The sequence below is a fragment of the Fukomys damarensis genome, unplaced genomic scaffold, assembly GCF_012274545.1.
Source record: "Fukomys damarensis isolate Sample0158 unplaced genomic scaffold, DMR_v1.0_HiC HiC_scaffold_7, whole genome shotgun sequence".
Lineage (NCBI taxonomy): Eukaryota > Metazoa > Chordata > Mammalia > Rodentia > Bathyergidae > Fukomys > Fukomys damarensis.
Genome location: NW_022900919.1, coordinates 41911362 through 41938069, shown reverse-complemented (window position 1 = coordinate 41938069; position 26708 = coordinate 41911362). Strand labels below are relative to the sequence as shown.

The 26708-nt window shown below is 42.3% G+C and overlaps 2 protein-coding genes and 1 long non-coding RNA gene across 5 annotated transcripts in view; 1 reads left to right on the top strand and 2 right to left on the bottom strand.

Annotated features, from left to right (window-relative positions):
- Pank2 (pantothenate kinase 2) overlaps positions 1-4004 on the top strand; it is a 42469-nt gene extending 38465 nt beyond the window's left edge. The window contains 1 exon segment of the mRNA XM_019205545.2: positions 3382-4004. Coding sequence (XP_019061090.2) covers positions 3382-3432 — 51 coding nt within the window. The 3' untranslated portion in view covers positions 3433-4004.
- A 2701-nt stretch (positions 4005-6705) lies between these two features.
- On the bottom strand, positions 6706-11744 carry LOC117285228. Its single transcript, XR_004516222.1, has 2 exons — positions 7842-11744; positions 6706-6962 (listed from the first exon to the last, which is right to left on the bottom strand). It is a non-coding gene; the product is annotated as an uncharacterized LOC117285228 (long non-coding RNA).
- A 6-nt stretch (positions 11745-11750) lies between these two features.
- Positions 11751-26708, bottom strand: part of Rnf24 (ring finger protein 24) — a 52024-nt gene continuing 37066 nt past the window's right edge. For all 3 annotated transcript variants that reach the window (XM_010610974.2, XM_033761211.1, XM_010610972.3), the window contains exons 3-6: positions 21546-21588; positions 19621-19662; positions 12765-12844; positions 11751-12049 (exon numbers count right to left, since the gene is read on the bottom strand). In XM_010610974.2, the coding sequence (XP_010609276.1) occupies positions 11911-12049; positions 12765-12844; positions 19621-19662; positions 21546-21588 (304 nt within the window). In that variant the 3' untranslated portion in view covers positions 11751-11910. The remainder of the gene's footprint in view (positions 12050-12764; positions 12845-19620; positions 19663-21545; positions 21589-26708) is intronic.

Sequence of the window (26708 nt, the reverse complement as noted above, 5' to 3'; positions counted from 1 at the left end):
TAATCAGTTTTAAAGAATTCTCTTTCTTATTTGTGTGGTGGTGCTGGTGTTCAAACCTAGGACTTTGTGGCAGAACATATATTTTTTCCACCATTAGTAAGTTAAATCCTTGCTACAAGCAAAACACCTAGGACCTTGCACATGCTAGGTGAGTGTTCTACCACTAAGCTATATCTGCAGGCCCCAAAAGAAAAAAAAAAATTAAACATTTTTGTGTATTTTTGATGCTGTACTTCTTTTCTGTATAATCCTTTATATTTTTCCCATCACACTAACTCTAAATACAGCTCCTCTGGGTTCTGCTTTTTTCATTGTTTTGATGCCAGTTTTTTAGATTGTACATTTCATGTGTCACATGTTTAAGATATATCGCTAAAAATGAACAGATCAGCGAAAACTCTTCAGACTAGAATCACACTATCATAGGAATTTAACATATAGGTGGGATAGAAACATTAGACTTTTTTTTTCCTGTTTTTCCTGACTGGAGGTAAAATGGAACTAGAGCTATGGAAGGGATTCTCTTCCCTCACCTTGGTTGCTATTGAATGAACTATTTCAAGTGTTGTTGGATTTTTTTTACAGTGTTACCATGAACATTTTTCAGAATTGTGTGTGTGTGTCTTAGTGTAACAATGTTTATACAAATTGACAAAAAGTAGGATCTGATCAATAAAGGTTATTTTCTCCTTTAAAGTTGCTCTCAAATTTTTCTTTTTATATTAAGTTCATAGTTAAAATCTAAAGTACACAAATTCCCTATATCAAAAGCTTAAAGTTTAAATCATTTTTTTAAATTTCTAACTCTGTTAGTAAGTCAACCGAGTTGCCATTCAGATTATTGTAATTCTTTATCTTTCTGTATGTATATTTTTTGTGATCTTTGACAGAATAAAAATAAATCGTATTTAATGTTAATGTCTTTAGTATAACTTTCCTTCTGTGTAATTTCTACTTCTGGTTGAACCATTTTCAGGTAAATGTGGAGATTAGTTTCTTAGGTTACCTTTTCTTTTTCAGACTTGTATTTTCATATAATGCAGGTTGAGTATCTCTGATTTGAGAGTCAGAAATGCTCCAAAATCTGAAACTTTGCCAACTAGCATTTCTGATACCAGATTTTTAGATTAGGGATACTCCCCTAGTAACCTCTATCCAAATATTCCAAAATCAAGAAAACTCCAAAATCAAAATCACTTGATCTAAAGAATTTTGGGGAAGGGATATTCAACCTATAATTATAAACCCTAGATGAAATTTTTACTTTTTTGGGTCAGAGTCTTGTAGTTCAGGCTGGCTTTGAGCACACTGTGTGGCTCAGGCTGACGTGGAACTCATGGTGATCCTCCTGCCTCAGTCTCCTGAGTGCTGGGATTGTATGCATGCAGCTCTTTTTACATTTTGTCATTCTCCCTCCTGATTGCATTGATTCCTCTGCATAGCATCGCTGAACCATGTGTCCCTGTGTTCTCCATATGCAGTCAGGCCTGTGCTCTGGTGTGGATCTCTCTGCCCTTGTGGAACTTTAGCCTCTTTGAGTCTTGAAATACTCTCTTCCCCTCCACAGCAAGGTGTTTGGTTTAATGGTTGTTAGAAGCCTCTTTAATCCCTTACCATTCTCATCCTAGCATATGCTTGGTAATAGGTTCTGGGTCTTCAGGAGAACTCAGTGTAATGGCTAACTAACCCTGTCTCTATTTTTTTTTTAATTGTAAAATGAAATACACCGGAAGCTCATAATACTACATATATAACTATTGTCAGATGAGTGACTTGGTCTCTGGCTCTGACAGGGAACCCGAGCATGGCTGAATCTCTGCTCTGACCACCCTGTAGCTCTGGCTTCCTCATAACAGATGGTTGTAACTGCATTTTTAAGAACCGAGAAATAGTGTCATGCCATGCTTCACTCTCTCTGGTCACATCTTTTTTTTTTTTCCCCCTCCTCCTTTTCCATCTCCATCCTTCCTCCTGTTCTATCTTAATTATTCTCCTCTTCCCTCCCTCCCTCCTCTTCCTGTTCCTCTTCTTTCTTCATTTCTTTTTGGGGGGGTACCGGGGATTGAACTCGGGTCCTTGCTCTTGCAAGGCAGGCCACTGAACCGCTGAGTTAAATCCCTGGCCTCTTCTTCATTTTTGTTGTTGTTAATGTGCTGGGGATCTGGCTTAGGCCTTTACACATGGCTAGGTGGTTGTTCTACTACTGAGCTACATTTTGGTCCTTTTTAGTTTGATACAGAGTCTTTCTGAGTTGCCCAGGCTGGGCTTGAACTTCTGTTTGTTCTGTTTCAGCCTTCTAAGTAGCTGGGATTACTACTGTGCTTGGTTTGTTTCCTTTTGAAATAGCCTTTCTTGTTTTTTGGGTGTTTTGTTTTGTTTTTATGTATTTTTGGTACCGGGGATCAAACTCAGGTCCTTGTGCTTACAAGACGGGGGACAGAACCACTGAGCTAAATCCCCAGCCCTGAAATAGCCTTTCTTGAAGATAGACTGGACTTCTCTTTTTTGATATTTCAGACACTTGCAGTGTGCTCTTTGAAATTCATAGGCAAGACTTTGAGGATCTTTCTCATGTCTCTTTCTCAGTTACTTCTTTTCTAAAGTATTTTAGTACTTCATCTCGTGCTTTGGAGACCTTGCTATATTTGGTAACATTGAACAACTCTTGCCTGGTTTCATTGGGTGTTCTCTGTCAATGTTAGGCTGTATTTCCTTTAATATTTTACTCTCCTCTTTTTGATTGGGTTTCTGTGTTTTTGGTTGTGTCTGAGCTACTCACCTCTGGATATGATGTGGGACTTGTCCACGTTCAGCTGCTGCTTCTCTCTTACTTCTCTGCATGCCCTCCCTCCGGAGCTTCTGTCTTCTTCCTGTCACCTCAGGGCAACTGTTGACCTCTCCTGGATGCTCCCCTCTGGGCACAGCTGCTCCTGCCCTGTCCTGTAGAGAACCCACCAGCCTTCGTCTCCACACATCTTGCTTTTGTGTCCCCATGCTCAGTGGTGGCATCCCTGTCCCTCCGTGCTGCCCTCATCTCTCCTTTAGGTGACTCGAGTGTATTTTGCCTGCTCCTTGACCTGCTTCCCACGTCCAGCTCAGTGAGGCCCTCACCCTGTGACGCTTGTTCATCTCACGTCCCTTAGTTGTCTGGACGCATGCCTCATTCCGTCTTATTGGAGGCACTGAGCCATGTAGTTCCTGTAGTACCTACTGTTGTTGGCTCTGCTTTTCCCAGAGTGGGCTGGCTTCAGGCCTCTAGCTGGGGCTCAGGGACATGTCAGGAGTTAAGGGCAACATTGACTTTAATACTAGTAATCATACTTGTGGTAGTTGAATTAAGTCTAAGGAAAATTGTTCTTACATTTGGTGTATTCTTTTCAGGGTTATTTTGGAGCCGTTGGAGCACTTCTTGAGCTGTTGAAGATTCCCTGATTGTTAACCTGGGAGGGCTTCCTGGATCTTTCCACGATGGGATTTATGGTCTTTGTTTTTTTTTTTAAGAGACTTAACTCAGTTTTATGATTGTTTACTACCCGAATCAAAGTGAGAAATGAGAAGAGTATTTTTCTAAGTCATCAAGATAAGAATTCAGTCTAAAATAGCAACCAATAAGTAAAAATACATTAAAAACAAAGTGGACTGTGTCCAGTCAGTGTGAGGATTTGCTGTATTCAGGCGTCTTTTCAGTATAGTCCTGTTAAGCTTGTGGTGTGCTTTGAAATCTCAGCATCACTTCCGGCAGATGTTCTAGGAGAGCTGTCTTGTGTTCTTGCATTTAGCTGACTGGGTGAATGCAAGTCAGGCTGCTGTGTGTTATAGTCTAATCACAGTTCTGTCGGAATGGCCTTGGAGATCATCCTTGCATATTGGTTTGCATGTAGCCTTTGTGAGAACATACTGAAGAGTGGTTTACTTCGATGTTCTGTGAACTTTAACTGGGCAGGCTAATCTTTTTCTTTTTTAAAAGATAGGGTCTCACTGTAGCCCAGGCTGGCCTTGAACTTGTAGCAGTCCTCCTGCTTTAGCCTCCTGAGTGCTAGGATTACAGGTGTGCACCACCATGCCTGGTACTAGGCAGGTTAATTCAGTACCCAAAATTGGACAGTTTTTGGAAGGACATTTAATGTTACTTTACACTATAAATAGTGAGGACTTCTGGGTGGAAAGATAAGACTTCTGGCACAATTTCTTTGGGTAGTGAAGCTAGTGACTTGAAAGTTGTGAGCTAGTATAAAAAGCACAGACCTCAGGAATGACACCAGACCAAAGGGCTGCTAGAAATGTTTTGGGGGTGATGGCACAGGGAGAGTGCTTTCAGGCCAGAAGCAAAGGAGGAAGTATGGAGTCTACAGAGGAACTCTTCAGGGTGGGGGCAGGGGCTCTAGGCCTTTTCTGTAAGTTCTCAGAAGACTGATGGGGCTGTGAGATGGAGTCTTGGTAAGGGCTGAACGTCTGCTCTTTGCTGTGTAGATAAAAAGCCTTATAGATGGTGTAGACCTTAAGTCTTGGGTATTAAGTGATACTTACATCCCTGAGAAGGAAGGACCTACAGTTTTGCAATGGGAAGCCACCAAGGCTTTGGTCTGTGGCGGAGCTATGTCTTTTGGCCTTGGCAGGGAGGGATGGGCCTGGCTGAGCTTGAGTGCCGGCCATGTGGGGGCAGCAGAGAGCAACTGCCAGCCAGGGGACAGAGCTGGGGTTGGAACTAAAGGCTCAGCCTTTCCTGCAGGGCATGGCTCACTCACTGGGTGTGGGTGCCTTAGGAGTGAAGGCTCTCATGGCCCAGAGAAGAGGCGCACTGCAGAGATGGCATTGTTTCCCTGTTGCTCTCTCTTGGGTCAGCTACTTCAGGGGCCCCAATCCTGCATCCCTCTGCTCCCAGGTGTTCGCTTGGTGGCTCCATCTTCCCCACACAGGCACCCACTTCACCTCACCAGAGGTGGGGTGGGTGTTGTTCCCTGGTGCCCAAGGCGCTTCTGGCATCCTGAGACCTCTGTGGCCCCTGTACTGTGGTTTGTCCTGCCGGTCAGCCTCTCCTGAGCTTATTGAAGGTTGTGAGCACCACTCTGTGTAGGACTCCCCTTCAGCCCATCCATTTCCATGGTGTAATAGGAGGAAAACCAAAGTACCCAATGTCACACAGTGGGATGGGAAGAGCTAGACTCATGCCCAGGTTGGCTGGGCCCCAGAGCTTGAAAAGGGAGTCTGCTTCTCTCACCTTCCTCCCAGGACCCACAGTTGCCTCTCCTCTTGAGAAGCTGCTCTGCCTCACTTTCCACCGTGTTCTCAGCTGTCATTCCACTCCAAGGTTGTAAACTCCTCAGGGATCACCTTGAGGTTTTCCAAGGCAACAGCCCAGCCAGCCCTGGCCTCTGAGCTCTAGCCCAGTACTGCTGCCTCTTCTTCCCCTGCAGACCTCCAAGACCATCTCTATGCAGAACATGCACCTACTCACCCCAGCCTACTATCTGCACCACCTCTAGCCTGAGGTACACACAAGCTCATTGTGATTGCCTTGGTACCGCTGTCTGCTATTCCTTCCAGTTTGACCTCTGCTCGATGGCCTTATAGTACCCGAACTAGAGGCAGTATTGGGGGCTGTAGCCATGATGCAGAAAGGAAATGGCTTTATGGGCTATGTTGGCTGAATGTGGGGGAGATGGAGTTTGCCTAGGCTTGGTTTGGGTTGCTTCATTTTGGATACCAAATAGGCAATTGGGTTTTGAGGGGGAGACATAGTGCTAAGGATGATATTCATATAGGTGAGATTTAGAGAACTCCAAAAGCATGAGAAAAACATGTAAAGTGATGGGCAGCAGAAGAACAGGGTCAAGAAAACAAGCCCAGGCTCCAGAGCCCAGGGTGTCTCTAGAACCTGCATGAAGAGGTTACCAGGCTGCCCAGGGGCTGAAGAGAAGTCAAGTCCTGGGTTTATGTGGGCCAAAGAGGGATACAGCTTGGCCCTCTTACTTGAAGCAGCCCTGAGTACTGGTATCGATGGCCAGGAGGCTGCTTGTCAGTGTCCAGGTGTGCCTGCAGAGCTGAACTAGGGTGGCTGGAGGGTGTAGGCTTCCACTGTAACCTATACTGGCTCCTCTCACAAGGCCTAGAACTCTTGCCACCATGCCCTGTCGCCCACCGGTGTCCTCACATGACAGGGGCAGGTCAGAGGTGCCTCTGTCTCAATCGGGGTGCCTGCGACTGGCTCCATTGATCAAAATCACTCACTTTGAATTTCCAAATCTTTCCAGTCTTGCTTAAGTGGAGTGCAGGTAACTATTGAGTTGAAAGGCACACACACAATACAAAGCATTTTCAAAATCTGCTTTTTTATTTACATGTGTTTGAATCAATTACATGCATGTTTTATTTTAAACAAGTGATTAGCAAAAACATTAAAATTTTAAAATAGCAATTAAATATACAAAAATATAGCTTACAAAAAACTGCGAATGTTTAAAAATATTCTGCTGCAGAATTCTTAGTTTACAAATATGTCTATGAAATCTGAAGCTCAGTATTTCATACAATTTTTATTTTGAAGGAGTTACAATATCTAGTGAATAAACCCCAAAGGGCTAAACTGCAAGACTAAAGTGCCCCCTTCCTAGTCAGGATCTGTCAAACCCAGAGACACAGCAGGGGGACTCTCTTGGAAGACAGGCTGTCACCAGGAGGGACTTGCTAACACTGGCCACCCTGCCCTTGCCTGTGTCACCTGGGCCAGGGAGGAATGTAGATGGACAGGAACAGTGCATAGCAGGCCCAGAGACAGACCTTCCAGACCGTACCTGGCACGGGGAGCTGAGAGGGGTTCCAGCAAAGCACAAGCAAGCCTCACAGCCCTGGTAAGCCCATGTTCTGGCTCACACCTTGTCTGTGAAGCAGCAAGGGTATTCTCCCTGACCCATTGGCCACAGGCCTGAGGTCTGGATTGGTAGCCAAGAGTGCTGATGCTTGGTCTAAAAGCAGAATAAAAAGATTTGTATCATGCAACGATCTGAGTTCTAGAACAATCAGAAAAGCAACAGATTAGCTAGGTATATTCCCAGCACTTGGGAAGCTGAGGCAGGAGGGTTGCCATGAGTTTGAGGCTGCCTGGGGTACATAGTAAGAGCTTGTCACAAAGCAAAAGCAACCCCCCCCAAAAAAAAAACAAAAACAAAACTGAACAAGCCCCTGGTTTTCTCCATTCTCACTCCAAGGACATTCTGCGACACATGGGATCCTTTGTTAATCTTACTAAAGAGCTAAGACCTGGTATTTTCTAATCATCACCTTTGAATTTCACAATTTAGACCTGCATCTCTTTTAGGAAATTCCTATCGACTCTAGGGAAGGATACTAACCTGACTCAGGCCAGAGATTTCACAAGTGCCCTGATGTGGGGTTTGCACAGAATTTCTTCTTGGGTTTCAGGTTGGAGCAGGCCCTGCTGTACTTTTAGCCCACTGGCCTGCTGCTCTTGGGTGGCAGAGAGGCAAGTGATGGCCAAGAGACATTGGGTGGCTGTGAGATACCCATCTGTGCCTCTTCTCTATAAAGGCTGCCTAGAGGAAACTGTTTCGATGTAAATCACCTTCAAAGGCAAAAATGAACTTGAAAAACTACTAATGGTATTGATTCTGTTGTAAAGTGGAAAGTTAGCTAAGCAAGGGGGAAATTCTGTAAGAAGCATTTGCTTCTGAGCTCACTTAAAAGACCAAGGGTAAAGAAGCCAATCTGAACCCACATGTGGACATTTAGGTGTAGCCATGGTTTGTGGCGGAGAAGAGTGGGGCACCTGCCCCACAAGACACAAAGCCTGTTTAAACCCCTGCCTCAAAAACACCGGTGCCTACCTCGGAGACCATGACAGTTGCAGCTGAACATCACTGAGGGTCACTCCTGGTCCTTCTGGAGAAGCTGCCAAGGGGGAGAGGTGCCAACTTGTTTAGGACACCAGCAGAGGCTGGTCAGGGTGGGGAAGAGGCTGTGCAAAAGACATGGAAAACTGGTGCTGTTGGATCAGCTGGGCATTTGGAGTAAGGGAAGGACTGGTTTCTGTTTTATACAGGAAACTAAAATTCTAGAGTGTTGGAACCAAGTAGAAACAGGCCTTCTTCAAAGGGAATGTCATTGCAAAAATATCTCCCAATTCTGGCCTCTCTTTATAGATGTTCTGACTTGTGGATGGTTCTATCTCCATGTGTAGGAATGTCTCTTGAATTCCTTTCTATCATGAACAAAAAGGGCGAAAGATTACATGTAAACCTGTGAGTCTTTGTACAATATCTGGAAAGATACATGAAGAATAAACTTAATGGTGATCATAGGGTGAGGACTGCAAGGAAGACAACTATAATTTGTGCACTTTCATGGGAAATACCCATTGAAAAGATTAAAGGAAGACTCAGCACTAGCAACCAAATTAGTATGCTGTGTGGGCAGAGGCAGATGGAGGTGACCATGGAAGATGAGGACAGGGAAGGATGGGACCAGGTCCCTGCCGCTCAGGAGGCTCAGGACAGTGATGCTCTGTGGTATCTGTGGCACACTGACCCCAGGCCTGATTAGCACTCTTGAGCTCATCCTCCCAAAAGGCTGTACAGTCACTGTTAACTATAGTCACTGGGTTGTGGATAAGGAATGTGGCTTTGAGGGGCTGACCTGCAGAAAGGCACAAGGCAAGTGAGTGCCCAGGGGGTGATTCATATCACTGCAAATGCTTCTGTCTAGAGCTCTGGGATACCTCCTGTGTACATTTCACCATCCCTAGGAAGCCTCTCAAGATAGTTGCTCTCTTTCAAAGTAGAACAGGGTCAGGCCATGGAGACTGATGTGCTTTGTAGTGGGGCCATAAAAATAGTCTTCATTAGACAAGTCTTGTCAAGAACAACTTTCTTGGTAGTGGTGGGAGGTTCCCTGTATTCCTTAGCTCAGACCTCCCCAGAGGCCACTTGTCCCTAGTTGGCCATTTCTGTCTTGCCCTGCTCCCTGGCTAGGCAAGCACAGTCCACAAGGACCTTGTCTGTCAGGGACAGGCCTAACCAAATCTTACTGGGCAAAGAAAAGCTGCACATGCTGACCCAGTGGGAATTAAATTAGGCTATATTTGTTCCATTTCTACAGCCAGTTAAATTCAGTTGTGCCCCTAGCAACAACCAGATAATGATTTTGCCACCATGCACCCTAGCTGGGGCACAGTTATACTCCATTAACCCACAGCACACAGTGAGCTGCTTAAGACACTGACAATACAGCAAGCAGTGGTCCAAGAGCAGACCAGAGTCTCCGTGTATTCACACACTTTAACCGCAGCTCACCAGCAGCTCATGGATGTGGAAAGGGCAGCCTCCCTGTGGGTTTGAGCCTGAGCAAGAGTATAAAGTAAAAGTCATTCTTTAAAAAAAAAATCTGGATATAGTTTCCTTCAGATAAAAAAAACCTCGTGATTTAGTCAGAATGAAGAGATGACATTAATGAAAGGGTCTGCTGTTTGCACGTCCAGCGTGGCAGACACAAGAAAGGCCTGGCTCGGGGGTGGGAAGCGGACAGGTGTAGGGAGCAAACACTGAAGTTGGGTGGCTAAGAGCTGCCAGAACTGTTATGATACTGGGCCTGCCTCCTGCCACTGTAGGCCGCCATGCACTGGAAGAAGCGATCATGAAGAAATACTCACATCTCCAGCTGGTTCTCGCAGAAGGAATGCTGTCTTTGAAGAGGTCCACATCCGCAATTGTGGAGAAAGTAAGGTTAGTGGCACCTCTTCTGGGCACAGTAGACCCTGAGATGGAGCCCACTGCAGAGGACAGCTCTGACCATCCAGGCCCCATGCCTGAGATCCAATCTGGCACCCACTGCCTCAGCCTGTCTGCAGCTCTGTTGCAGTGAGGTCACTTATTCTGTCTCTGCACAAAGGCAGGAACTTGGTGAGGCTGTCTCCTTAGTTCACAGGTCCGGGGGGACAGAAGAAAGCTGTAACTGAAATGCTAGAATCCTTCAGAAGCTGTGAGTGGCAATAGTTTATATAGATCATAGGCATTCCTCCCCTGAAGGGAAAAACTTGGAGCTCCACTAGAAAGAGGAAAGAGGATGTCTGTCCCAAGGCTTCCATGGAAAAGGGTACATGCTGGCCATTAATGAGGTTAGGCCAGAAGCAAGCCACTTCTGACATTGGTCACTGAAAACATTTCACTGTAAACTGGGTGTTGCAGCATTCAGTGCAATCATGCCACAACACAAGAGAGAGAGAGAGAGAGAGAGTGTGTGTGTGTGTGTGTGTGTGTGTGTGTGTGTGTAAAGAGTTCTCATGGGGCCAAACAGGCTAAGGCGTTCGTATAAAAATAGTTCGCACTTCTCTTGCCCTGTTTAGGAAGCAGTCCAGTTGGCATACCACAAATAGGTCAGCCGTAGGAAACAGCCAGTTTCGACCAAGTGGATTAGTAATTTTCCAAACTGGATTCTGCCCAGCACTTTTCTAGGCAAATGGGAATTTTTGTCCTCTCTGATTTCAGCCACCTGAGCCAAGGACAGGTTTGCTCTCATTCTAAGATGGTGGAGGCTGGGTTCCAGAAGAAATTCCTGGAGCCATGCCACGAGCAGAGCAGCAAAGCCCCTCCATCCTCTGTCAGCAGACTGTTTCTGGTGAAAACTTCCTCACACCTGCTGTAGGAAGCACTCCTGTGACAGGGAAGGGAAGCAGGCTGTGGAGAAGCATGTCCTTTGTCACCTGCTGCTGCTTTGCAGTGACAGGTCCTAGTCTGCTGAATCATTTCTAGAAGAGTGGGGCAGAAAAAGCCAAAGAGCAGCATGCATTTCTCTCCTTTAAAGACACTTGCAGTCAGCAATCCAAGTCTAAATACTGAGGCACACACCAGTGGGGAGGGGCAGAGCCCGGTTATAATTCTGACTGGATCACTGGCTTTGGGCTTTTGAATTACATAGAGATCTTATTTGGGATAAACTTAAAAAGTCACTGGCAGGCATTTTAAGTAGAAAAAGCAAGAGGGGAAAGAACAGAGAAGGGGCAAGGCAATGGGGTCAGCATCCTCTTCATCCAGCAGGGCCAGACGATCACCCTTAGGAAAGTGCTCCTCTGGGGCCCCCGAGGGCTCTCCCAAACCAACAGGCAGACAGCAGCAGCTACAAGGAACACCACTTGTGGGGGAGTGGGCAGCACTCGGGGGCCCCCAGGTCGCACAGAGACCGTGTGGGCTCCTGAGTGTCTCATTGGTGAGTAGGAAGGGAAATGATCAGAAGAAATGGCTTCTGACCAGTCCTTTCCAAGTACATCTAATGTTCTCAGCTTACTTGATCTGACAGCAAGTATTGTGAGCTTGAGGGGCAGGTATGGCAAGAGGCACTGCCGCTGTTGTACCCAAAGCCCTTGGGCTCCAGGACGGCCTTATGAAAGGAACACAAGCCTGTGGGCACTGCCTCACTAACGATTGGGAGGTTGTGCTTCAGCTGGCATAACTGCTGGTTTTACTTGGCTCAGTGGTGCCAGGTTTGCTGGGTCTGCACAGAAGCTTTACCCAGCCTCAGGGTGGGGAGTGGATTTAGAGACCTCCCCTCAGCAACCTTCTCTAACACCTGTTTATCTTCCCTCCTGCCTAATAAACATTCACCCTGACATGGAGGTAAGTGTCTGGTAGTGTAATGGAGTCAGCAAGAGACCTTCATGAAGTTCCTGAAACCAAACCTGCAGGCTTATCCACTACTCTTCTCTCGGCATGGGGTGGTGTCAGACTACTTTGATTGTCACAAGACCCAGACGCCTAGGTTCTCAGTCTGGCTGGCCCAAGAGTTCTCCATGAGGCATAGGGAATGGCAGCTGGTGTTCCAGGTAGAAAGCAGCCAAGGCAGACTGTACTCCTCCTGGCTCCACACAGATGTCTCACCCAGCAACAATCCGATCCGTGCAGTGAGCTATACGATGTTTTCTGCTCCGGGAAGGGGTCCCTGCAGGGGGCCATGGTCCTGCTTACTGTGCAACTGGGCCAGCTGCAGCACTGGCATGTTGCACAAGGGACACACTTTCCGAACCTCCAGCCACTTAATAAGGCACCTGCAGAATGATACGGCACAAGGGGGATGTCAGCCCCGTCCCCATCTCGCTGCTGCCATGGCTTGTGAACACATCTGTGGCCCACGGTGATGTGAGGAGTCCGGTGTGGTCCCAAGGAGCCCCTCCACAGGCAGAGAACGCCTGCCACCTTCTGGAGGAACTAGCACCTGTCTCCCACAAGCTGACACTGAGAAACCGTGGTGAGCATGTCAAACCCTCAGTGGCCCACTATGTGAACAAGGTCAACTGAGAAGGGAGGTTGGAAGGAGGAAAAATACAGTTTTCTAATACAGGTCCAAAGCATAAACTTGCATGAAAAAGGAATATTACTGTTTTTCAGGAAGCGGGAGGAGGCAGTCTCACATCATTTATATTCAGACTTTGTTATTCTGATTTAAAATAACTATGGTTCTGATAAGAAAATACATATTTAGGAGATAGAAGCTGTCATTGGAAAGTTCTGGTCAGACAGCTGTTTATAGCCTGGGCTCCAGAGAGGTGTGGGCTTGGCTGGTTCTGCCTGAGCTGTGCTGTGCCAGTCCTGGTCTGCCTGCCTGTCCCTCCTAATGTCATATACACCCCACCCTGTAGAGTTCCATCAGCTTTCTGTGCTATAGACCAATGGAGAGGCCATCTGGCATTGCCTCAAGGTCCATACTACATTGGCTGATGTGTCTCTTAAGTTGGGTCACATTAAATAAACAATGATACTCACTTTCTGTGGAAGGCGTGCTTACATGGACAAATCCCCAGCTCATCTCTAGGCTTGAAGTCTTCTAGACACACTGCACATAGCTGAAAGACAGAGTCATAAGTAAGGCCACGGTGTGCTGGGTACTTGCTCATCCTGGTCATGTGAAGGGACTTAGAGTGTCCCATAGTTCTTTACATGAGGGCAACAGGCTGGCATGGCCACCACCCGCTAAGGGTCTCACCGGTTCCTGTTGTATGGCTGAAAGGCAGTAGGCAGATAGAGATGGGTCCTGTCACATATGCAGGCCTTACCTTCCCCAGGGTGCACTGCTGCTCTGTGGTTCAGCCCTGGCTCCTGAGTGCTCAATGCAGGGAACACACTGAGCAATCTGCTTGTTTTGTGGGGCATCTTGCAGCAATGTTATCTGTAGTTCTAGGGCTTCCTACTGTAGCACTGTTCTATCAGTGTCTTTGTCGTCTTAAAAGCTATTAAAGATTCATTAAATTAAAACTTAGGAAAATATGTAGACAGGGCCAGGATTGCTGTCTAATAGCTGGTCAGTCTCTGGTGCTTGGAAAGAGGCCTTCTTTCTGTTTTACCCACAGATGCTCGTTTCCAACATTACTTCCTGAGTGCTGACCAATGTGCTGGACACTGCACTGTTGCATTTGCACATTTTATAGGTGTGGAGACAGAAACTCTGAACAGTAACCATGTTAGCAAGCAGCCAGGCCTGGCTGGGGACCCAGGTGAACCATGGAAACCAGTCTCTTGCCCAATGGCTGCATACCTCTCCATGCGTCCCTGTCCATCCCCGGTGGCCTGGTTCAGGTGATCCCTGATTCTTGCTGATCTGGCTTCACTGTCACCATTTCTTAACTCTACCATACCAACCCAACTTCCTACATCAACACCCATGGCAAGTGCCCTGAATGCTGGTCTTCCAACGGCCCTTCATGTACTGCGGACAGGATCTTCCAGGAGGACAGTGGACAATTGTGTCCAGTCAAGTGCAGAAGGAGGAGGAGCAGGGCAGGCAGATGGCCTGTACCCTCGTGACACTACTGCTTTCTCCTTACCACTACCATCTGATCAGGGTGGAAGGAAAGGAGTCCACTGAGACCAGCTGCCTATTAGTGCTCACATTTTGTGACAGAAGCTCCATTTTCAAGCCCATTTTTGTTTCTGGAGGCAAGTTAAGAATAATCTGTAGATAAAAGGGAGAAGCTACCAGTTTCAGTCTTAGGATCTCTTTTTGGGCCGCAGCTCCCCTCTGTAAAGGGGAGTGATGCTCCCACCTCCTCGACTCAACAGGCCCTGTACCCACCCAGAGCCCTCACCTGAACCTTCTGACAGGGTTAGGCTTGTCCTGTGGAGGTTTAGTACTGGCCTCACCATAGGGCAAGTTGGACACACTACTGTTTTATTCACTTATTTCTCCAGATCCAAAATTATATTTGTAGTCTTTTCAAAATGGAGCTTGTAGCCAGGCACAGTGGCATACACTTGTAATCCCCGTTACTCAGAAGACTAAGGCTGGAGGATAGCAAGTTCAAGTCTAGCCTGGGGAACACAGTGAGATTCTAATTTAAAAAAATAAATAAAATAAAAGGACTGAGAATATAGTTGCGGTAGAACATGTGCCTAACATGCACAAGGGGCTCAATTCCCAGAAACTGAAAAAAGCAAACCCAAAAAGGGGAGTCTGATAATGGTTATAATGTTACTCTAAATAAACACATTCTAAAACTATAGATGCCTTAAACATTTTTTAAAAAACCCTAAGTTCTGGCATATTAAGTGGTAAAGGTGACCAAAAATTAAGAGCAATCACAAAAAGACAAAGGTCTCAGATCTGATTTCCTAGAAGTTTTTTTGGTTTTCTGAGACAGGGTCTCACTATGTAGTTGAGACTGACCTGGAACTCACTATGTAGCCCAGGCTATTCTTGAACTCACAGCAATCCTCCTGCCTCAGGCTCCTGAGTGCTGGGTTTATAGGTGTGCACCACCACGCCCAGCGTCCAAGAAGTTTTTTGAGGGCCAAAGTCATTGTACAACTTTCTTTTACAAATCAGTTATGCAAATGAGTTTTACTTTTCAGTATTTCAAAGACAGATTATTTCTCCATTGGGAATTCCCATCATCTTTTAAAAAAACAAACCTGAGATATAATTCACATACTATATTATTCATTACTTTATAAATAAATATACAATTCAGCAGTTTTTAAACACATTTAGAGCTATGTAACCCATTGCCATTATCTAATTTCCCTATCTCCAAAAGGCCCATACTCATACGTAGTCACTTCCTAATCTACTTTCCATCTTGATGGATTTCTGTATCCTAGACATCCCATATAAATGGAATTATACTAGCTGGCATACAACTGTAATCCTAGTACTGAGGCTGGAGGATTGTTGTGAGTTTGAGGCCAGCCTGAACCACATGGTGAGATCCTGTCTCAAAAAATAAAAATAAAATAAAAGGAACTGTACAATATGTTGTCTTTTTGTCTGGCTTTTTTCCCTTAGTTTAATATCTTCAAAGGACATTATGTAAATTACATCATTTTTATACCTGAATAATATTCCATTATATAGATAACATTTTGTTTATCCATTCATCTGCTGATGATCATTGAGGTTTTTAATCTTTTGGCTGTAATTTATAATGCAGCATTACAAACACTGGTGCATAAGCCCTGGTTTCAGTTCTTTGGGGTATATACCAAGAAGTAGAATTACGGGTTCATACAGTAACTCTATATAAACTTTTTTTCTTTTTTTGAGGCAGGGTCTTGCTGTATAGTTTAGGCTGGCCTTAATTAAACTCACTATGTAGCCGGGCGGGCCTTGAACTCACAGTGATCCTCCTGCCTCAGTGCTAGAATTAGAGGTGCGCACCACCATGCTTGGCTCTATATTTAACTTTTTGTGGAGCTATCAAATTGATTTCCAAAGGGGCTGCACCATTTGCTACCAGCAGTGTATGAGTTCTAATTTTTCCACAGCATCATCAACATTAATTATTGTTTTTTATTGCAGTTATCCTAATAGATGTGAAATGGTCATTAACTGGTGACTAACCATGATGTACTTTTTGGCCATTTGTATTTCTTTGGAGAAATGTCTATTCAAGTTTCCTTGCCCATTTTTGGGCTGGCTTTTCTTTTTATTATTGACTAGTGATAATTCTTTATTTTAGACACAAATCCCTTATTTGTAGCCAACTTATCTGAGAAAGGTGCAATAGCATTTTGGTGCAGAAGGCCAGCCATTTCAACATGGGATATCGGAGCAACTATGAATCCACACACGTCAAGAGCACAAGACACCCAAACGCGCAACCAAGGAAAAAAACCGATACACTGGATTCCATCAAATTAAAAAAACATTGTTCACAAAAGATCCTGTTAGGTTGAAAAGCCTGGGAGAAAGTATTTGCAGACCTTTTTATTTTATGGCTTTTTATGACTTAGGTCTAAGAGTTTTTGGTATAATCTGCATACTAGACCCTTCTCAGAAGATATGCAAAAATATTTTTTTGAGAGAGGGTCTTGCTATGTAGTTTAGGCTAGCCCTGAACTCACTATGTAACCCAGGCTGGCCCTGAATTCACTTCCAGTGATTCTGCGAGAGTGCTGGGATTACAAGCGTGCACCACCAGGTCTGGCACTTTTTCACTTTCTTGAGGATGTCCTTTAGCATCTTCTTGATGTCCTTTAATTTGACGAGTATAGTTTATCTTTTTTTCTTTGGCTGCCTGTCCTTTAGCGGTTCTAAGAATCCATTGCCTAATCTAAGGCCATGAAGATTGATACACTTGTGATCACTTCTAAAAGTTTTATACTATCAGCTGATACATCTGTCAGACAATGGCAGTGTGGATTAAAAAGCCATAACCCAACCATAGGCCGTCTACAAGAAAACTCACTTCAATATAGTTATATAGGGAGACTGAAAACAAAAGGACTGAAAAAGACATACCATACAATATTAATAAAAGCTGGAGTAGCTATATTAATATCAGACAAAGGCATCAAAGCAAAGAAAATTATCAGGGATGAGAAATTTTGATAAAGCAGTCAATCGCCAAGAAAATATGTATATACCTAATAAAAAAGCTTCAAGTAAGTGACTAAATAAAAGGAAAAATAAAATATATTCACAGATTAGAAGACAATATGGTAAAGGCCAGTTCTATCCAAATGGATTTATATATTTAATGTAATGCTAAGAAAAAGTCTCAACTTTTTCTGGTTGACACAGACAAGCTGATATCACAATTTACATGGAAGGGCAAAGGAACTAGACTAATGCTGTGGTTTGAATATACAGTTTGTCTCTCCCAACACTCACGTACAGCTTAGTCCTCAGTGTGATGGTGTTGAGAAAGGGGACCTTTAAGAAGCAAAGCCTCACGAGGAGGTTAACAGGTCATGGGGGTTTCACCCTCATGAATGGATTAATGTCTTTGTTGAGAGAGTGGGTCAGTTTTCTTGATTCTGGAATAGGTTTTGCATGTGTGAGTTAGATTTCCTGACACTGGATTAGTTACTGCAACAGTGAATTCTTATAAAGCCCACCAGCTTCCAGTGTTGCCATAGGAGCTCTCTTTGCACATGTCTGCTTCCCTGCCATCGTGGGGCAGCACGTAGATGAGCAGATACCAGTGTCATGCTCTTGGTCTTCTAGCGCGCAGAGCCAAAACAAACCTTTTTTTTTTCTTGGTACTGGGGATTGAACTCAGGTCTTTGCGCTTACAAGGCAGGCCACCGAACTGCTGAACTAAATCCCTGGCCCAGCAAACCTCTTTTCTTTGTAAATTCCCAGCCTCAGAAAACAAACTGAGATAACTAAATCTTGGACAAGAAGAATAAAATTGGAGAATGACACTGTTTCATTGTAAGATTTACTCTAAGGCTGCAGTACAGTAACTCCCTGACTTATGAGTAAGTTCCATTCCAGGAGACTAAGTCCAATTTGTTCATAAATCTGACAAGGTGAGTGTTAGATACCATTGACATAAATATACAACATATATTGCTTTGCACTTCCTAGCAGTCCCCTCCACAGCATCATTGCTTTTCCTTTTGCTTCTGCACATCCTGGGCTCTGAGCTCTGTGCTACTGTGAACTATCACACTGTACAGTAAGCGCACAGCAGCACACTGTGACAATGTCTGGCACACGTGAGCTTTTGTGATCTGTTCACATCTACAAATGTTCATAATACAAGGTCCATTCATATCTGTCAAAGTTCACAACTCAGATGTTTGTAAGTCAGGGACTTACTATAATCAGACTGTGGTACTGGAACAGACAGGCACATAATTAAAAGGAACAGAAGAGAGAATACAAAAAGCCACAAAAATATGGCCATTTAACTTTGATTAGGTGCAAAAGAAATTCAGTGGCAAAAGCAACTACTTGCCATTATCAGAGCTAGGGGTACTGTGGTAAACAAATCAAAGACTACATAACTAATGGCTAGATTCAGCAAAGCTAGAATTGATGGATACAGCTGGGATACAAGTTCTGATATGTGATGATGTAACACAATGCACTTGTTTAGGATAAAGTCCCTAAAGGAATGAGTCAAACTAATAAGGAAGGTTCTTGGCCTAACACACCTTGGTTATTCAACATGTTAATGTATATTAGAATTTAATCTTTTCACTTATGATTATCAAAAGGCCTCAATTAGAAAAATGATCAACTTCTATATCTTAATTTTGGCCATGTGTCAAACTTAACTTCTGGAAAAAGATAGAAGATTAGGTATAAAGTGCTGTTAAACAGAAATATCAATTCTTTAATGAAAAATATGTAGAATGACCAAAGGTAGAATGACCAAAGGAGCAGTAGATGATTTCTTTTTTTGTTTGTTTGTTTGTTTTTTGTTTTTTTGAGACAGGGTCTCACTATGTAGTAGAGTCTGACCTGGAAATCACTATGTAGCCCAGGCTGGTCTTAAACTCACAGTGATCCTCTTGCCTCAGCCTCCTGAGTGCTGGGATTACATGCATGTACCACCACGCCTGGCTGATTTCAAAGTGTTTAATCATAATATAGATAATTATTTTTATTATTCAAATAGCTTCACAAATTAACTTTTTTTGAAGAGACTAACAATGTAGTTTCATTACCTTTAGGCCATGTAAGACACAGATTTTCTAATGCACAGCTTCCCAAGTCCATACTTTAACTACCAATTCAAAAGATCAGAAAGGCAGGAAGAAAAAGGGTAATAATTAAATTCTGAACATGTGTAGTCATAAGCAACACAAGGAGTAACAATAAAAGGAATTCTTATAGACAATGTGTCTTAAAATACAGAATAGGGTATATACACTCAGGTTTTGTCTATAGGTCACCTAAAAACCAAATCTGCAACCCAAGGGCTAGACAATCCTAAGGGTTCTTTTACACTTATGTGTGTATCCTTTTCCCCTACTCTATCCCTCTCTGCCTCACTTCCTCTAATCCATACTCTATAAAATAACTGCCTTTTTAGTGCCATTGATATGGGATACTGAGAACATTTTCAAGGGTGAAATGAGTAAAAGTTCATCTTGAATACTAATTTATATCTTTCCCCTTTTCATACAACATGGACAGCAAGCAGCATCCCTGCTGCTATGAAATCTTACCTTGGCACCATCCCTATTAGAGACTTGAGATGTTACTCTTCTCACACTCTCACAACTGATTTTTATGTGATGTCACCCTCAAACAGTCTATTATGCGATGAAAATAAACCTATTTTTTCAACTTCTGAAAATAAAGGTATTTAAACACACCACAATATAATACTTGTATTAGGAAATAGCTCAAGAAAAGATCAAAATACTTTACTTATAAGCAACCTACCTCATGTAAATTCAGCTCTTTCACTTTCTCTTTTAATATAACCTGTAAAACAAAAAAGTATATTCTCATGCCCATTTAAATCTGCAACTTAAAACATTTCTCCTTGTACTCACCAACACTTCTCTCTAAATTTCCCTCAAGTTCAGTTTTGGAGAAACATCTTTACAACTTGAGGCCAGAACATTTTAACAGCATTCTTTTAACTTAAACAAAGATGCACTCCCTGAAAAGCACTTCTAAAATCTCTTCAGAGTAGATTAAAACTTGAGAAAGATATCAACACATGCCCACCTGGACTGAGTGATAAATATGGAAACTGCCTATCTGATTCAGTAAAACAGCACTGGGTGATGGGACTGATAGTCATTTACAAAGTAAACCCAATTTGTTAAGTAAACCCAATCTTAATTTTGGACATTTGCTTATTATATATCAAAGTCTTTAGCAAGTTTTAGCTCTGTTCAGAGTTGTATTAAAGGGCCAAATTTTCATCTAGGTTTGTCCTTAACCTGATTCTGTGGTGACCGGCCATCAGTTAAAGGGAATGCCAAGTGATAATAAGGAATGAAAAATTCTAATTAAAATTTTCTTTTCTGAAAATAAACTTTTCAGAGTAAATCTGGCTTAATAGAATTATATTTTATCCTAATATGAAAAGCAATTTCTCTTGTGATCTGTTCCATCAGCCAACTTTACCTACTAAGTGACCACCAAAGCCAATTTTACTTTCCAGTTAGTCTGCACATGATCATGTACGTTGTCAAGATTATGGTAGAACTGAGATAGAAAGATCCATTCATTTAGAAAACTAAGACATTCATGAAATCTACGGAGGAGAGCATGGGGTTAACCAAAAACATCAGTATGTACATCTAGGGAACATGTCAAAGAGCTCCAATTCCAAAGGCATATAGAAAAAAGATGGACAGTAAGATATACAATCTTAAAATAGTGACAGAATCCTGTAATATAAGTGTCAGCAAGATAAAAAACCCAAATTAGCAGATGCGTCTCCTTTTCCTAACCAAAAAAACAAGGCAATAAAAATATATGCTTAGGGTTAAAAAAAATCAAGAAAAATATAGGGCCATTGTTTGGTATCAGGGTAGAATGTTAATGAATGACACATGGAAAAACAAACAAACAAAACAAAACACTTTTACTTGGCCTAAAGAAAAAGTGCTAAATATAGAACCAATCAGGGAAGGGCTAGAGAAGGGTTAGTAGCCTATATGAGTCAAGCTGGTAGATTTCTACTGGGTGACCTCAGCTAAAATTTCAAGTAAAAATGGGAGTAGGTGAGATCACTGTACCACAGCTGATCACTTCTGCTCAACTACTATGTCTTTAAATGGAGGTGAGAAAAATTCACATAAATGTTAATCTCTAAACTTTTTTTTTGTTTGCTTTGTTGCTGTTGTTTTTGGTACTGGGGATCAAACTCAGGACCTTGTGCTTGTGAGGCAGGTATGGTGCCACTGAGCTAAATACCTAGCCCTCTAAACTCTTAAAAATAATGTTCAAGAGTATCATACACAGCCTTTCTCTTTAGTAAAATGTTGGCTCTGTCTATTATTCTATCACCTAAAATTTCTATTGTTTCAACTAATGCTAATGAAATAAAATAATATGTGAGAAAATGAAGTTGATCTATTTTATTTTTGCAAATTAACAGCTCAAATGCTGAAATAAACATTACTAAATCCAGTGCCTGTTTAAACTATGAGTGTAGTTCTCTGTTTCAGGTCCACAGTGAGATCCCCTCCACAGTGTACCACCATTCACACCCTGCATAGACATTCTGTCTTTAGACCCCAAAACTGAGCTAAATACACTTCAGGTAGTTCAAAAATGAGTGGAAAACTTAGTTTTTAAAATTTTTTTGGAAAAATATGATCAAAGCCAATATGAATTAAATTTCTCACCTGTTTGTAGGCATAAAATTCTTTGTGTGCTTGATGTCTTAGCCTAAAAGACAGAAATGAACAATGTGATATAAGATTCCAGTAATTTGAAAAAGTTAAAAACTGGTTTTGGATATTAATTTATTTAGGATAAAGACTCTAGTCTAAAACCCACAATTTTTTTTGGGGGGGGTACTGGGGATTGAACTTGGGACCTTGTGCTTGCGAGTCAGGTGGCAAAACCACTGAGCTAAATCCCCAGCCCCCACAATATTTATCCTTACACCCACATGACGTATCTTTCACTATATTGTGAAAGGTATTCAGTGAACCATGAAATATTACCTAAATTGTAAATTCCAGTGAAACCTCACTAAAACAGAATCTCAATACAACGAATATTGTAAAGGTGACTATTATTTTTACATTGATGAGATCTTGTTTCAATATTTAAAATACATTTTCCTTAATTTAACAATTTAAATATAGGTAAAAATATGGCGATTGTTTAAATTAAAAAATGTGTCACAGTGAAAGACACACTGCCATGTATCCCCTCAAAACACTCCCCTTCTCTCCATGGCCGGGCATGGTGGCGCACGCCTGTAATCCCAGCACTTGGGAGGCTGAGGCAGGAGGATCGCTGGTGAGTTCAAGACCAGCCTGGGCTACATAGTGAGTACCAGGTCAGTCTCAACTATTCAGTGAGATCCTGTCTCAAAAAACCAAAAAAAATCCAAAAAACAAAACAAAGCAAAAAAAACTCCCCTTCTTTCCAAACACAATTACCCTACCATTCTTGGCAATATGTCTGCTACACCTTTTGTAACATATATCCAAAGCGTATTTCTTAAAATTTTTAAAATGCATATGCCGGTGTAATTATCACTTATGTTAAGATGGAGTACATTTTCCAGCAGCCTGAAGTCTCTGAATGACCTCTCCCCATCAATACCCTCGTGGGTTACCCCATCCTTACTGCTCTCACTTGAGATTACACTTGTTCCTAGACTTCACATAAATGGATCCTTCAGTATATACTCTTTCGTTTGGCTTCTCTCAGTCTATAGTTCATCAAGAGATCCACCCACGGTGTTGTAGTAATTTGACTGACATAGTATTTCATTGTATTATACAATTTATACATTCTACTGTTGCATAAAGTTGTTACACAAATTCCTATGCATCTTACTAGACATGTAGATTAATTTCTGTTGCGGATGTATATAGAATTAATTGCTGGTCCAAAGCACTGCACCAAGTTCTACTGTGTGTAGTGATTGATAATTCTACTTTCAGTTCTTTGCCTTAGTAGGTTAAATTTTTTTTTTTAGCCAGGTGTGCTGGTGCATGCCTGTAATCCCAGCACTTGGGAGGCTGAGGCAGGATGATCGCTCCGAGATCGAGACCAGCTTGGGCTACATAGTGAATTCCAGGTCAGTCTCAACTACATAGTAAGACCCTGTCTCAAAAAACCAAAAAAAAAAAAAAGGTCTCACTATGTATGCCTGGCCTTGAACTCATTATGTAGCCCAGGCTAGCCTTGAACTTCTGGTGATCCTTCTGCCTCAGCCTCCTTAGTTCTGGGATTATAGGTGTGTGCCACCATGCCTGGTTTAAAATTTTGACATGTGATCTTAGCCAAAAGGCCGAGAAACAATGGCTTAAAATTTCTAAACATTTAAATGTAGTCCAATTTATCAAATTTCTCCAATTAGATTAGTTCTGCCTAACCAGTTTGTGGAGGTATTCTCCTGGGTGTGCTGTGAAAACAATTTGTTATGTACCTGTCATTTAGGTCTATGATCAATCTGGAGCTGGACTTTATATATGCTATGAGGTAGGAGTCTAGATTCTTTTTATTCTTGTACAGATTTTTCCCCTTTGTACTAGGGATTGAACCCAAGGCCTTCCTACTGAGCTACATCCCCAACCTTTTTTAAAAAAAATTTTATTTTGAGATAAGTTCTTGTTCAATTGCCCAGGGTGGGATTGAACTTCTGAGAGTCCTGCCTCAGTCTTCCAGAGTGCTGGGGTCACAGGTGTGCACAACTATCCCAGCTTATCCCTATACAGACTGTCACTTGTTTCACCATCATTTATTAAAGACTCCCCTTTCCCCACTGCACTGGTCTACTATAAATCAGATGTACCCAGTATGTGATACTGTTTCTAGAGTTTCTGTTCCACTCCATTGGTCTATTTATTGGTCTATCTTTGCACATTGGTTTGAATAATGTGCCTTAAAAAATTCATGTCCAAGGGCTGGGGTTGCTCAGTGGTGGTGCCGCTGCCTGCTTCGCAAGTGGAAGACCCGAGTTCAATCCCCAGTAAAAAATAAAATAAAATAAAATAAATATTAATGCCCAGATAGAAACTCAGAATGTAACTTTATTTGGAAATAAGGTCTTTTCAGATTATTAAGGTGGGTTAGGCTGGACCCTAAAACTGACTGAAATGATGTCTTTGGCAGAAGTCAGGACAAAGGCAGGAAAGGCGGCCATGTGATCACAGAGGCAGCCACAAGCCAAGAACTGCTGGTGATGAGCAGAGCTAAAAGATATAAAAAAGGATCTTCCAGGGACTTTAGGAACATGGCCCTGCCAACGCTGTGTTTTGGTTTTTTTGAGACAGTCTTGCTATGCAGTCCAGGCTGGCCTTGAATTCATATTCCTTCGGCCACGCCCAGCTCCTGCCAACACTTATTTTGAACTTCCAGCCTCAGTACTGTCAGAGATGAAATTTCTCTTGCTTTAAGTCACTTGTTTTGTGATATTCTGCTACAGCAGCCCTAGGAAACGAATGTACCTTTTGCTAATAGTATGGTATTTAGAAATACTTATTTTGAAATAATTTTAGACTTACAGAAAGATTGCAAAACAAAGCAGAATTCACATAACTTTCCTAATGTTCACATTTTATGGTATCACAGTAACATGATCAAAACTTGGAAATTAACATAATAAATATTAATATTAGTACAACATTGACATAGTATTTTTTTTTGAGAGAGAGACATACAGGGTCTCAAACTCAGAGTTCAGGCTGGCCTCAAACTCATAGTGATCCTCTTGCCTCAGCCTCCCAAGTGTTGGGTTTACAGGTGAGTGTCAACATGCCATGCTGTTTTGCTTTTTAAGAGATGGGGTCTCACTATTCAGGCTGACCTTCAACTCAACTATATACACCAGACTGGCCTCAAGCTTAAGGTGATCCTCCTGTCTCAGCCTCCCAAATGCTGGGTATATAGACACACTGCGCCATGCCCTGACTGATATACTATTGCACTACATTTGTTTCATTCATGTCCTCTCATTTTGTAATTCAATCCACGATGCCACTGTACATCTTGCTATGTCTCTTTAGCCTCCTCTAATCTCTGGCAATTCTTTAGATTCCCAAGAAGTTAACGCATTAACTGTGATTACTTGGTTCACTGGGTTTCTACAATGTAAGGTTACTATTTGTTCCTTTTAAGTGATGAACATCATGGAGATGTGTTAACTACACAATACCCGACTTTTTCCCTCAAGCTTTGCCTGTTTTTAGCATCTATCTTGCTTGCAACAACTACTGCAGTGTTTTCCTTAGGATGGTTTTGTTCCCTAATCCTTGTGTTAATTGGAAATCTTCCCCAAGAGCTCTCTTTTGGATCAACATGGACTCTTGGCTATTTAGTCTCATTATAATCACTATGTGTCACATTGTAGGCTTTACCTTTAAGAGACCCTTCAGGTTGACTCAGGTGTCCTCACAACATGTCCCCATCCTTTGTATTTCCTTACTTAAACTAGGACCAAAAGACCTTGCGGGCTCATTTTGTATTTTCTGTATCCCAGTCTTGGAATTACCTACTTCTTTCAAGAAACTCTAACACTATTCTTTTATCAGAGAATAGAATTTAGCAGCTGAGATCTAGGCACTTGGTGAATGCCACTCTTTCAATCGCTACAGTAGGGCCAAGTAGTGGGTCTTCAAGTTTTGTTCTTAATGACTTGACTATTCTTGGCCTCTGCATTTTCACATAAATTTCATAAGCTTGTCGATTTCCTCAACAATAACCTGCTGAGGTTTGTGTGAGATTGTATAGAATTTATAGATCAACTTGGGTAGAAATGACATCTTTGTAAAATAGAGTCCAACCTATGTAATATATTTACTTATATCTTTAATACCTTTTATATGCTCCTAAGAATATGGTAATTTTATTGTTATAAATACTAAATTTAAAAATATTTGTGATCATTTCATGCTACTGCGCAAAAAAAAATAAAAAAGAAAAAAAAGGCAATTCTTGCATATTATTCCTGTATCTAATGTCTTGCTAATTCGTGTATTCAAAATAGTTATCATGGAACAACCCCCCTTTGGGTAGTACTGGGGATTGAACCCAAAAGACTGAGGTATACCCCTAGCCCTTTATTGTCTTAAATTTTGAGACAGGGTCTGGCTAAATTGCCCTGGCTGGCCTTGAACTTGCTGCCATTCCCCTGAGAAGCTAGGATTACAGGCAGGCACCACCACACCTGGCAATTTTTAAATGTGAAAAATGACCTACATTCAGGGAACAAATCCTATTTGACTGTGATGTACTACCTTTTTTTGTACATCTTTGAATCTGATTCACTAATATTTTGTTCAAGGGGAAGTCAGGGCTATAAATTCCTTTGTTGTAATGTCCTTGTCAGGCTTTAGAAACAAAATCATGCTGATTTCGTGAGTGTTGTAAAGTATTCCCCCTCCTTCTGTTCTCACAAGAGTCAAATAAGAGTAGAATTTTTGCCTTAAGTGTTTGGAGGAATTCACTAGCAGTTACTTGGATTGCAATTCTTTTGTGGAAATGCATTACATTTCTAATTAGATATAATTATTAAAATTTTTATTTTATTATTTTTATTTCTGTCATCACTTAAAATTTTATTTTAATGAATTTTATTTTATCCCTTTCCCCCCACTGAAGCCCCTCCCCTATGTACAAATGTTACCATTTTTTCCTTCTATTTTCACTTTTTTTCTTGTCACTTCCTTTCTCCCCCCACCTCTCTTTTTCCCCCCTGCCCATTTGAACACTTTCTTCCCATTTCCCAACATCCACTATACATTCTGGGTTTTCTGGGTTTTGAGACAGGGTCTCACTATGTAGTTGAGACTGACCTGGAACTCATTATAGCCCAGGCTGGTCTC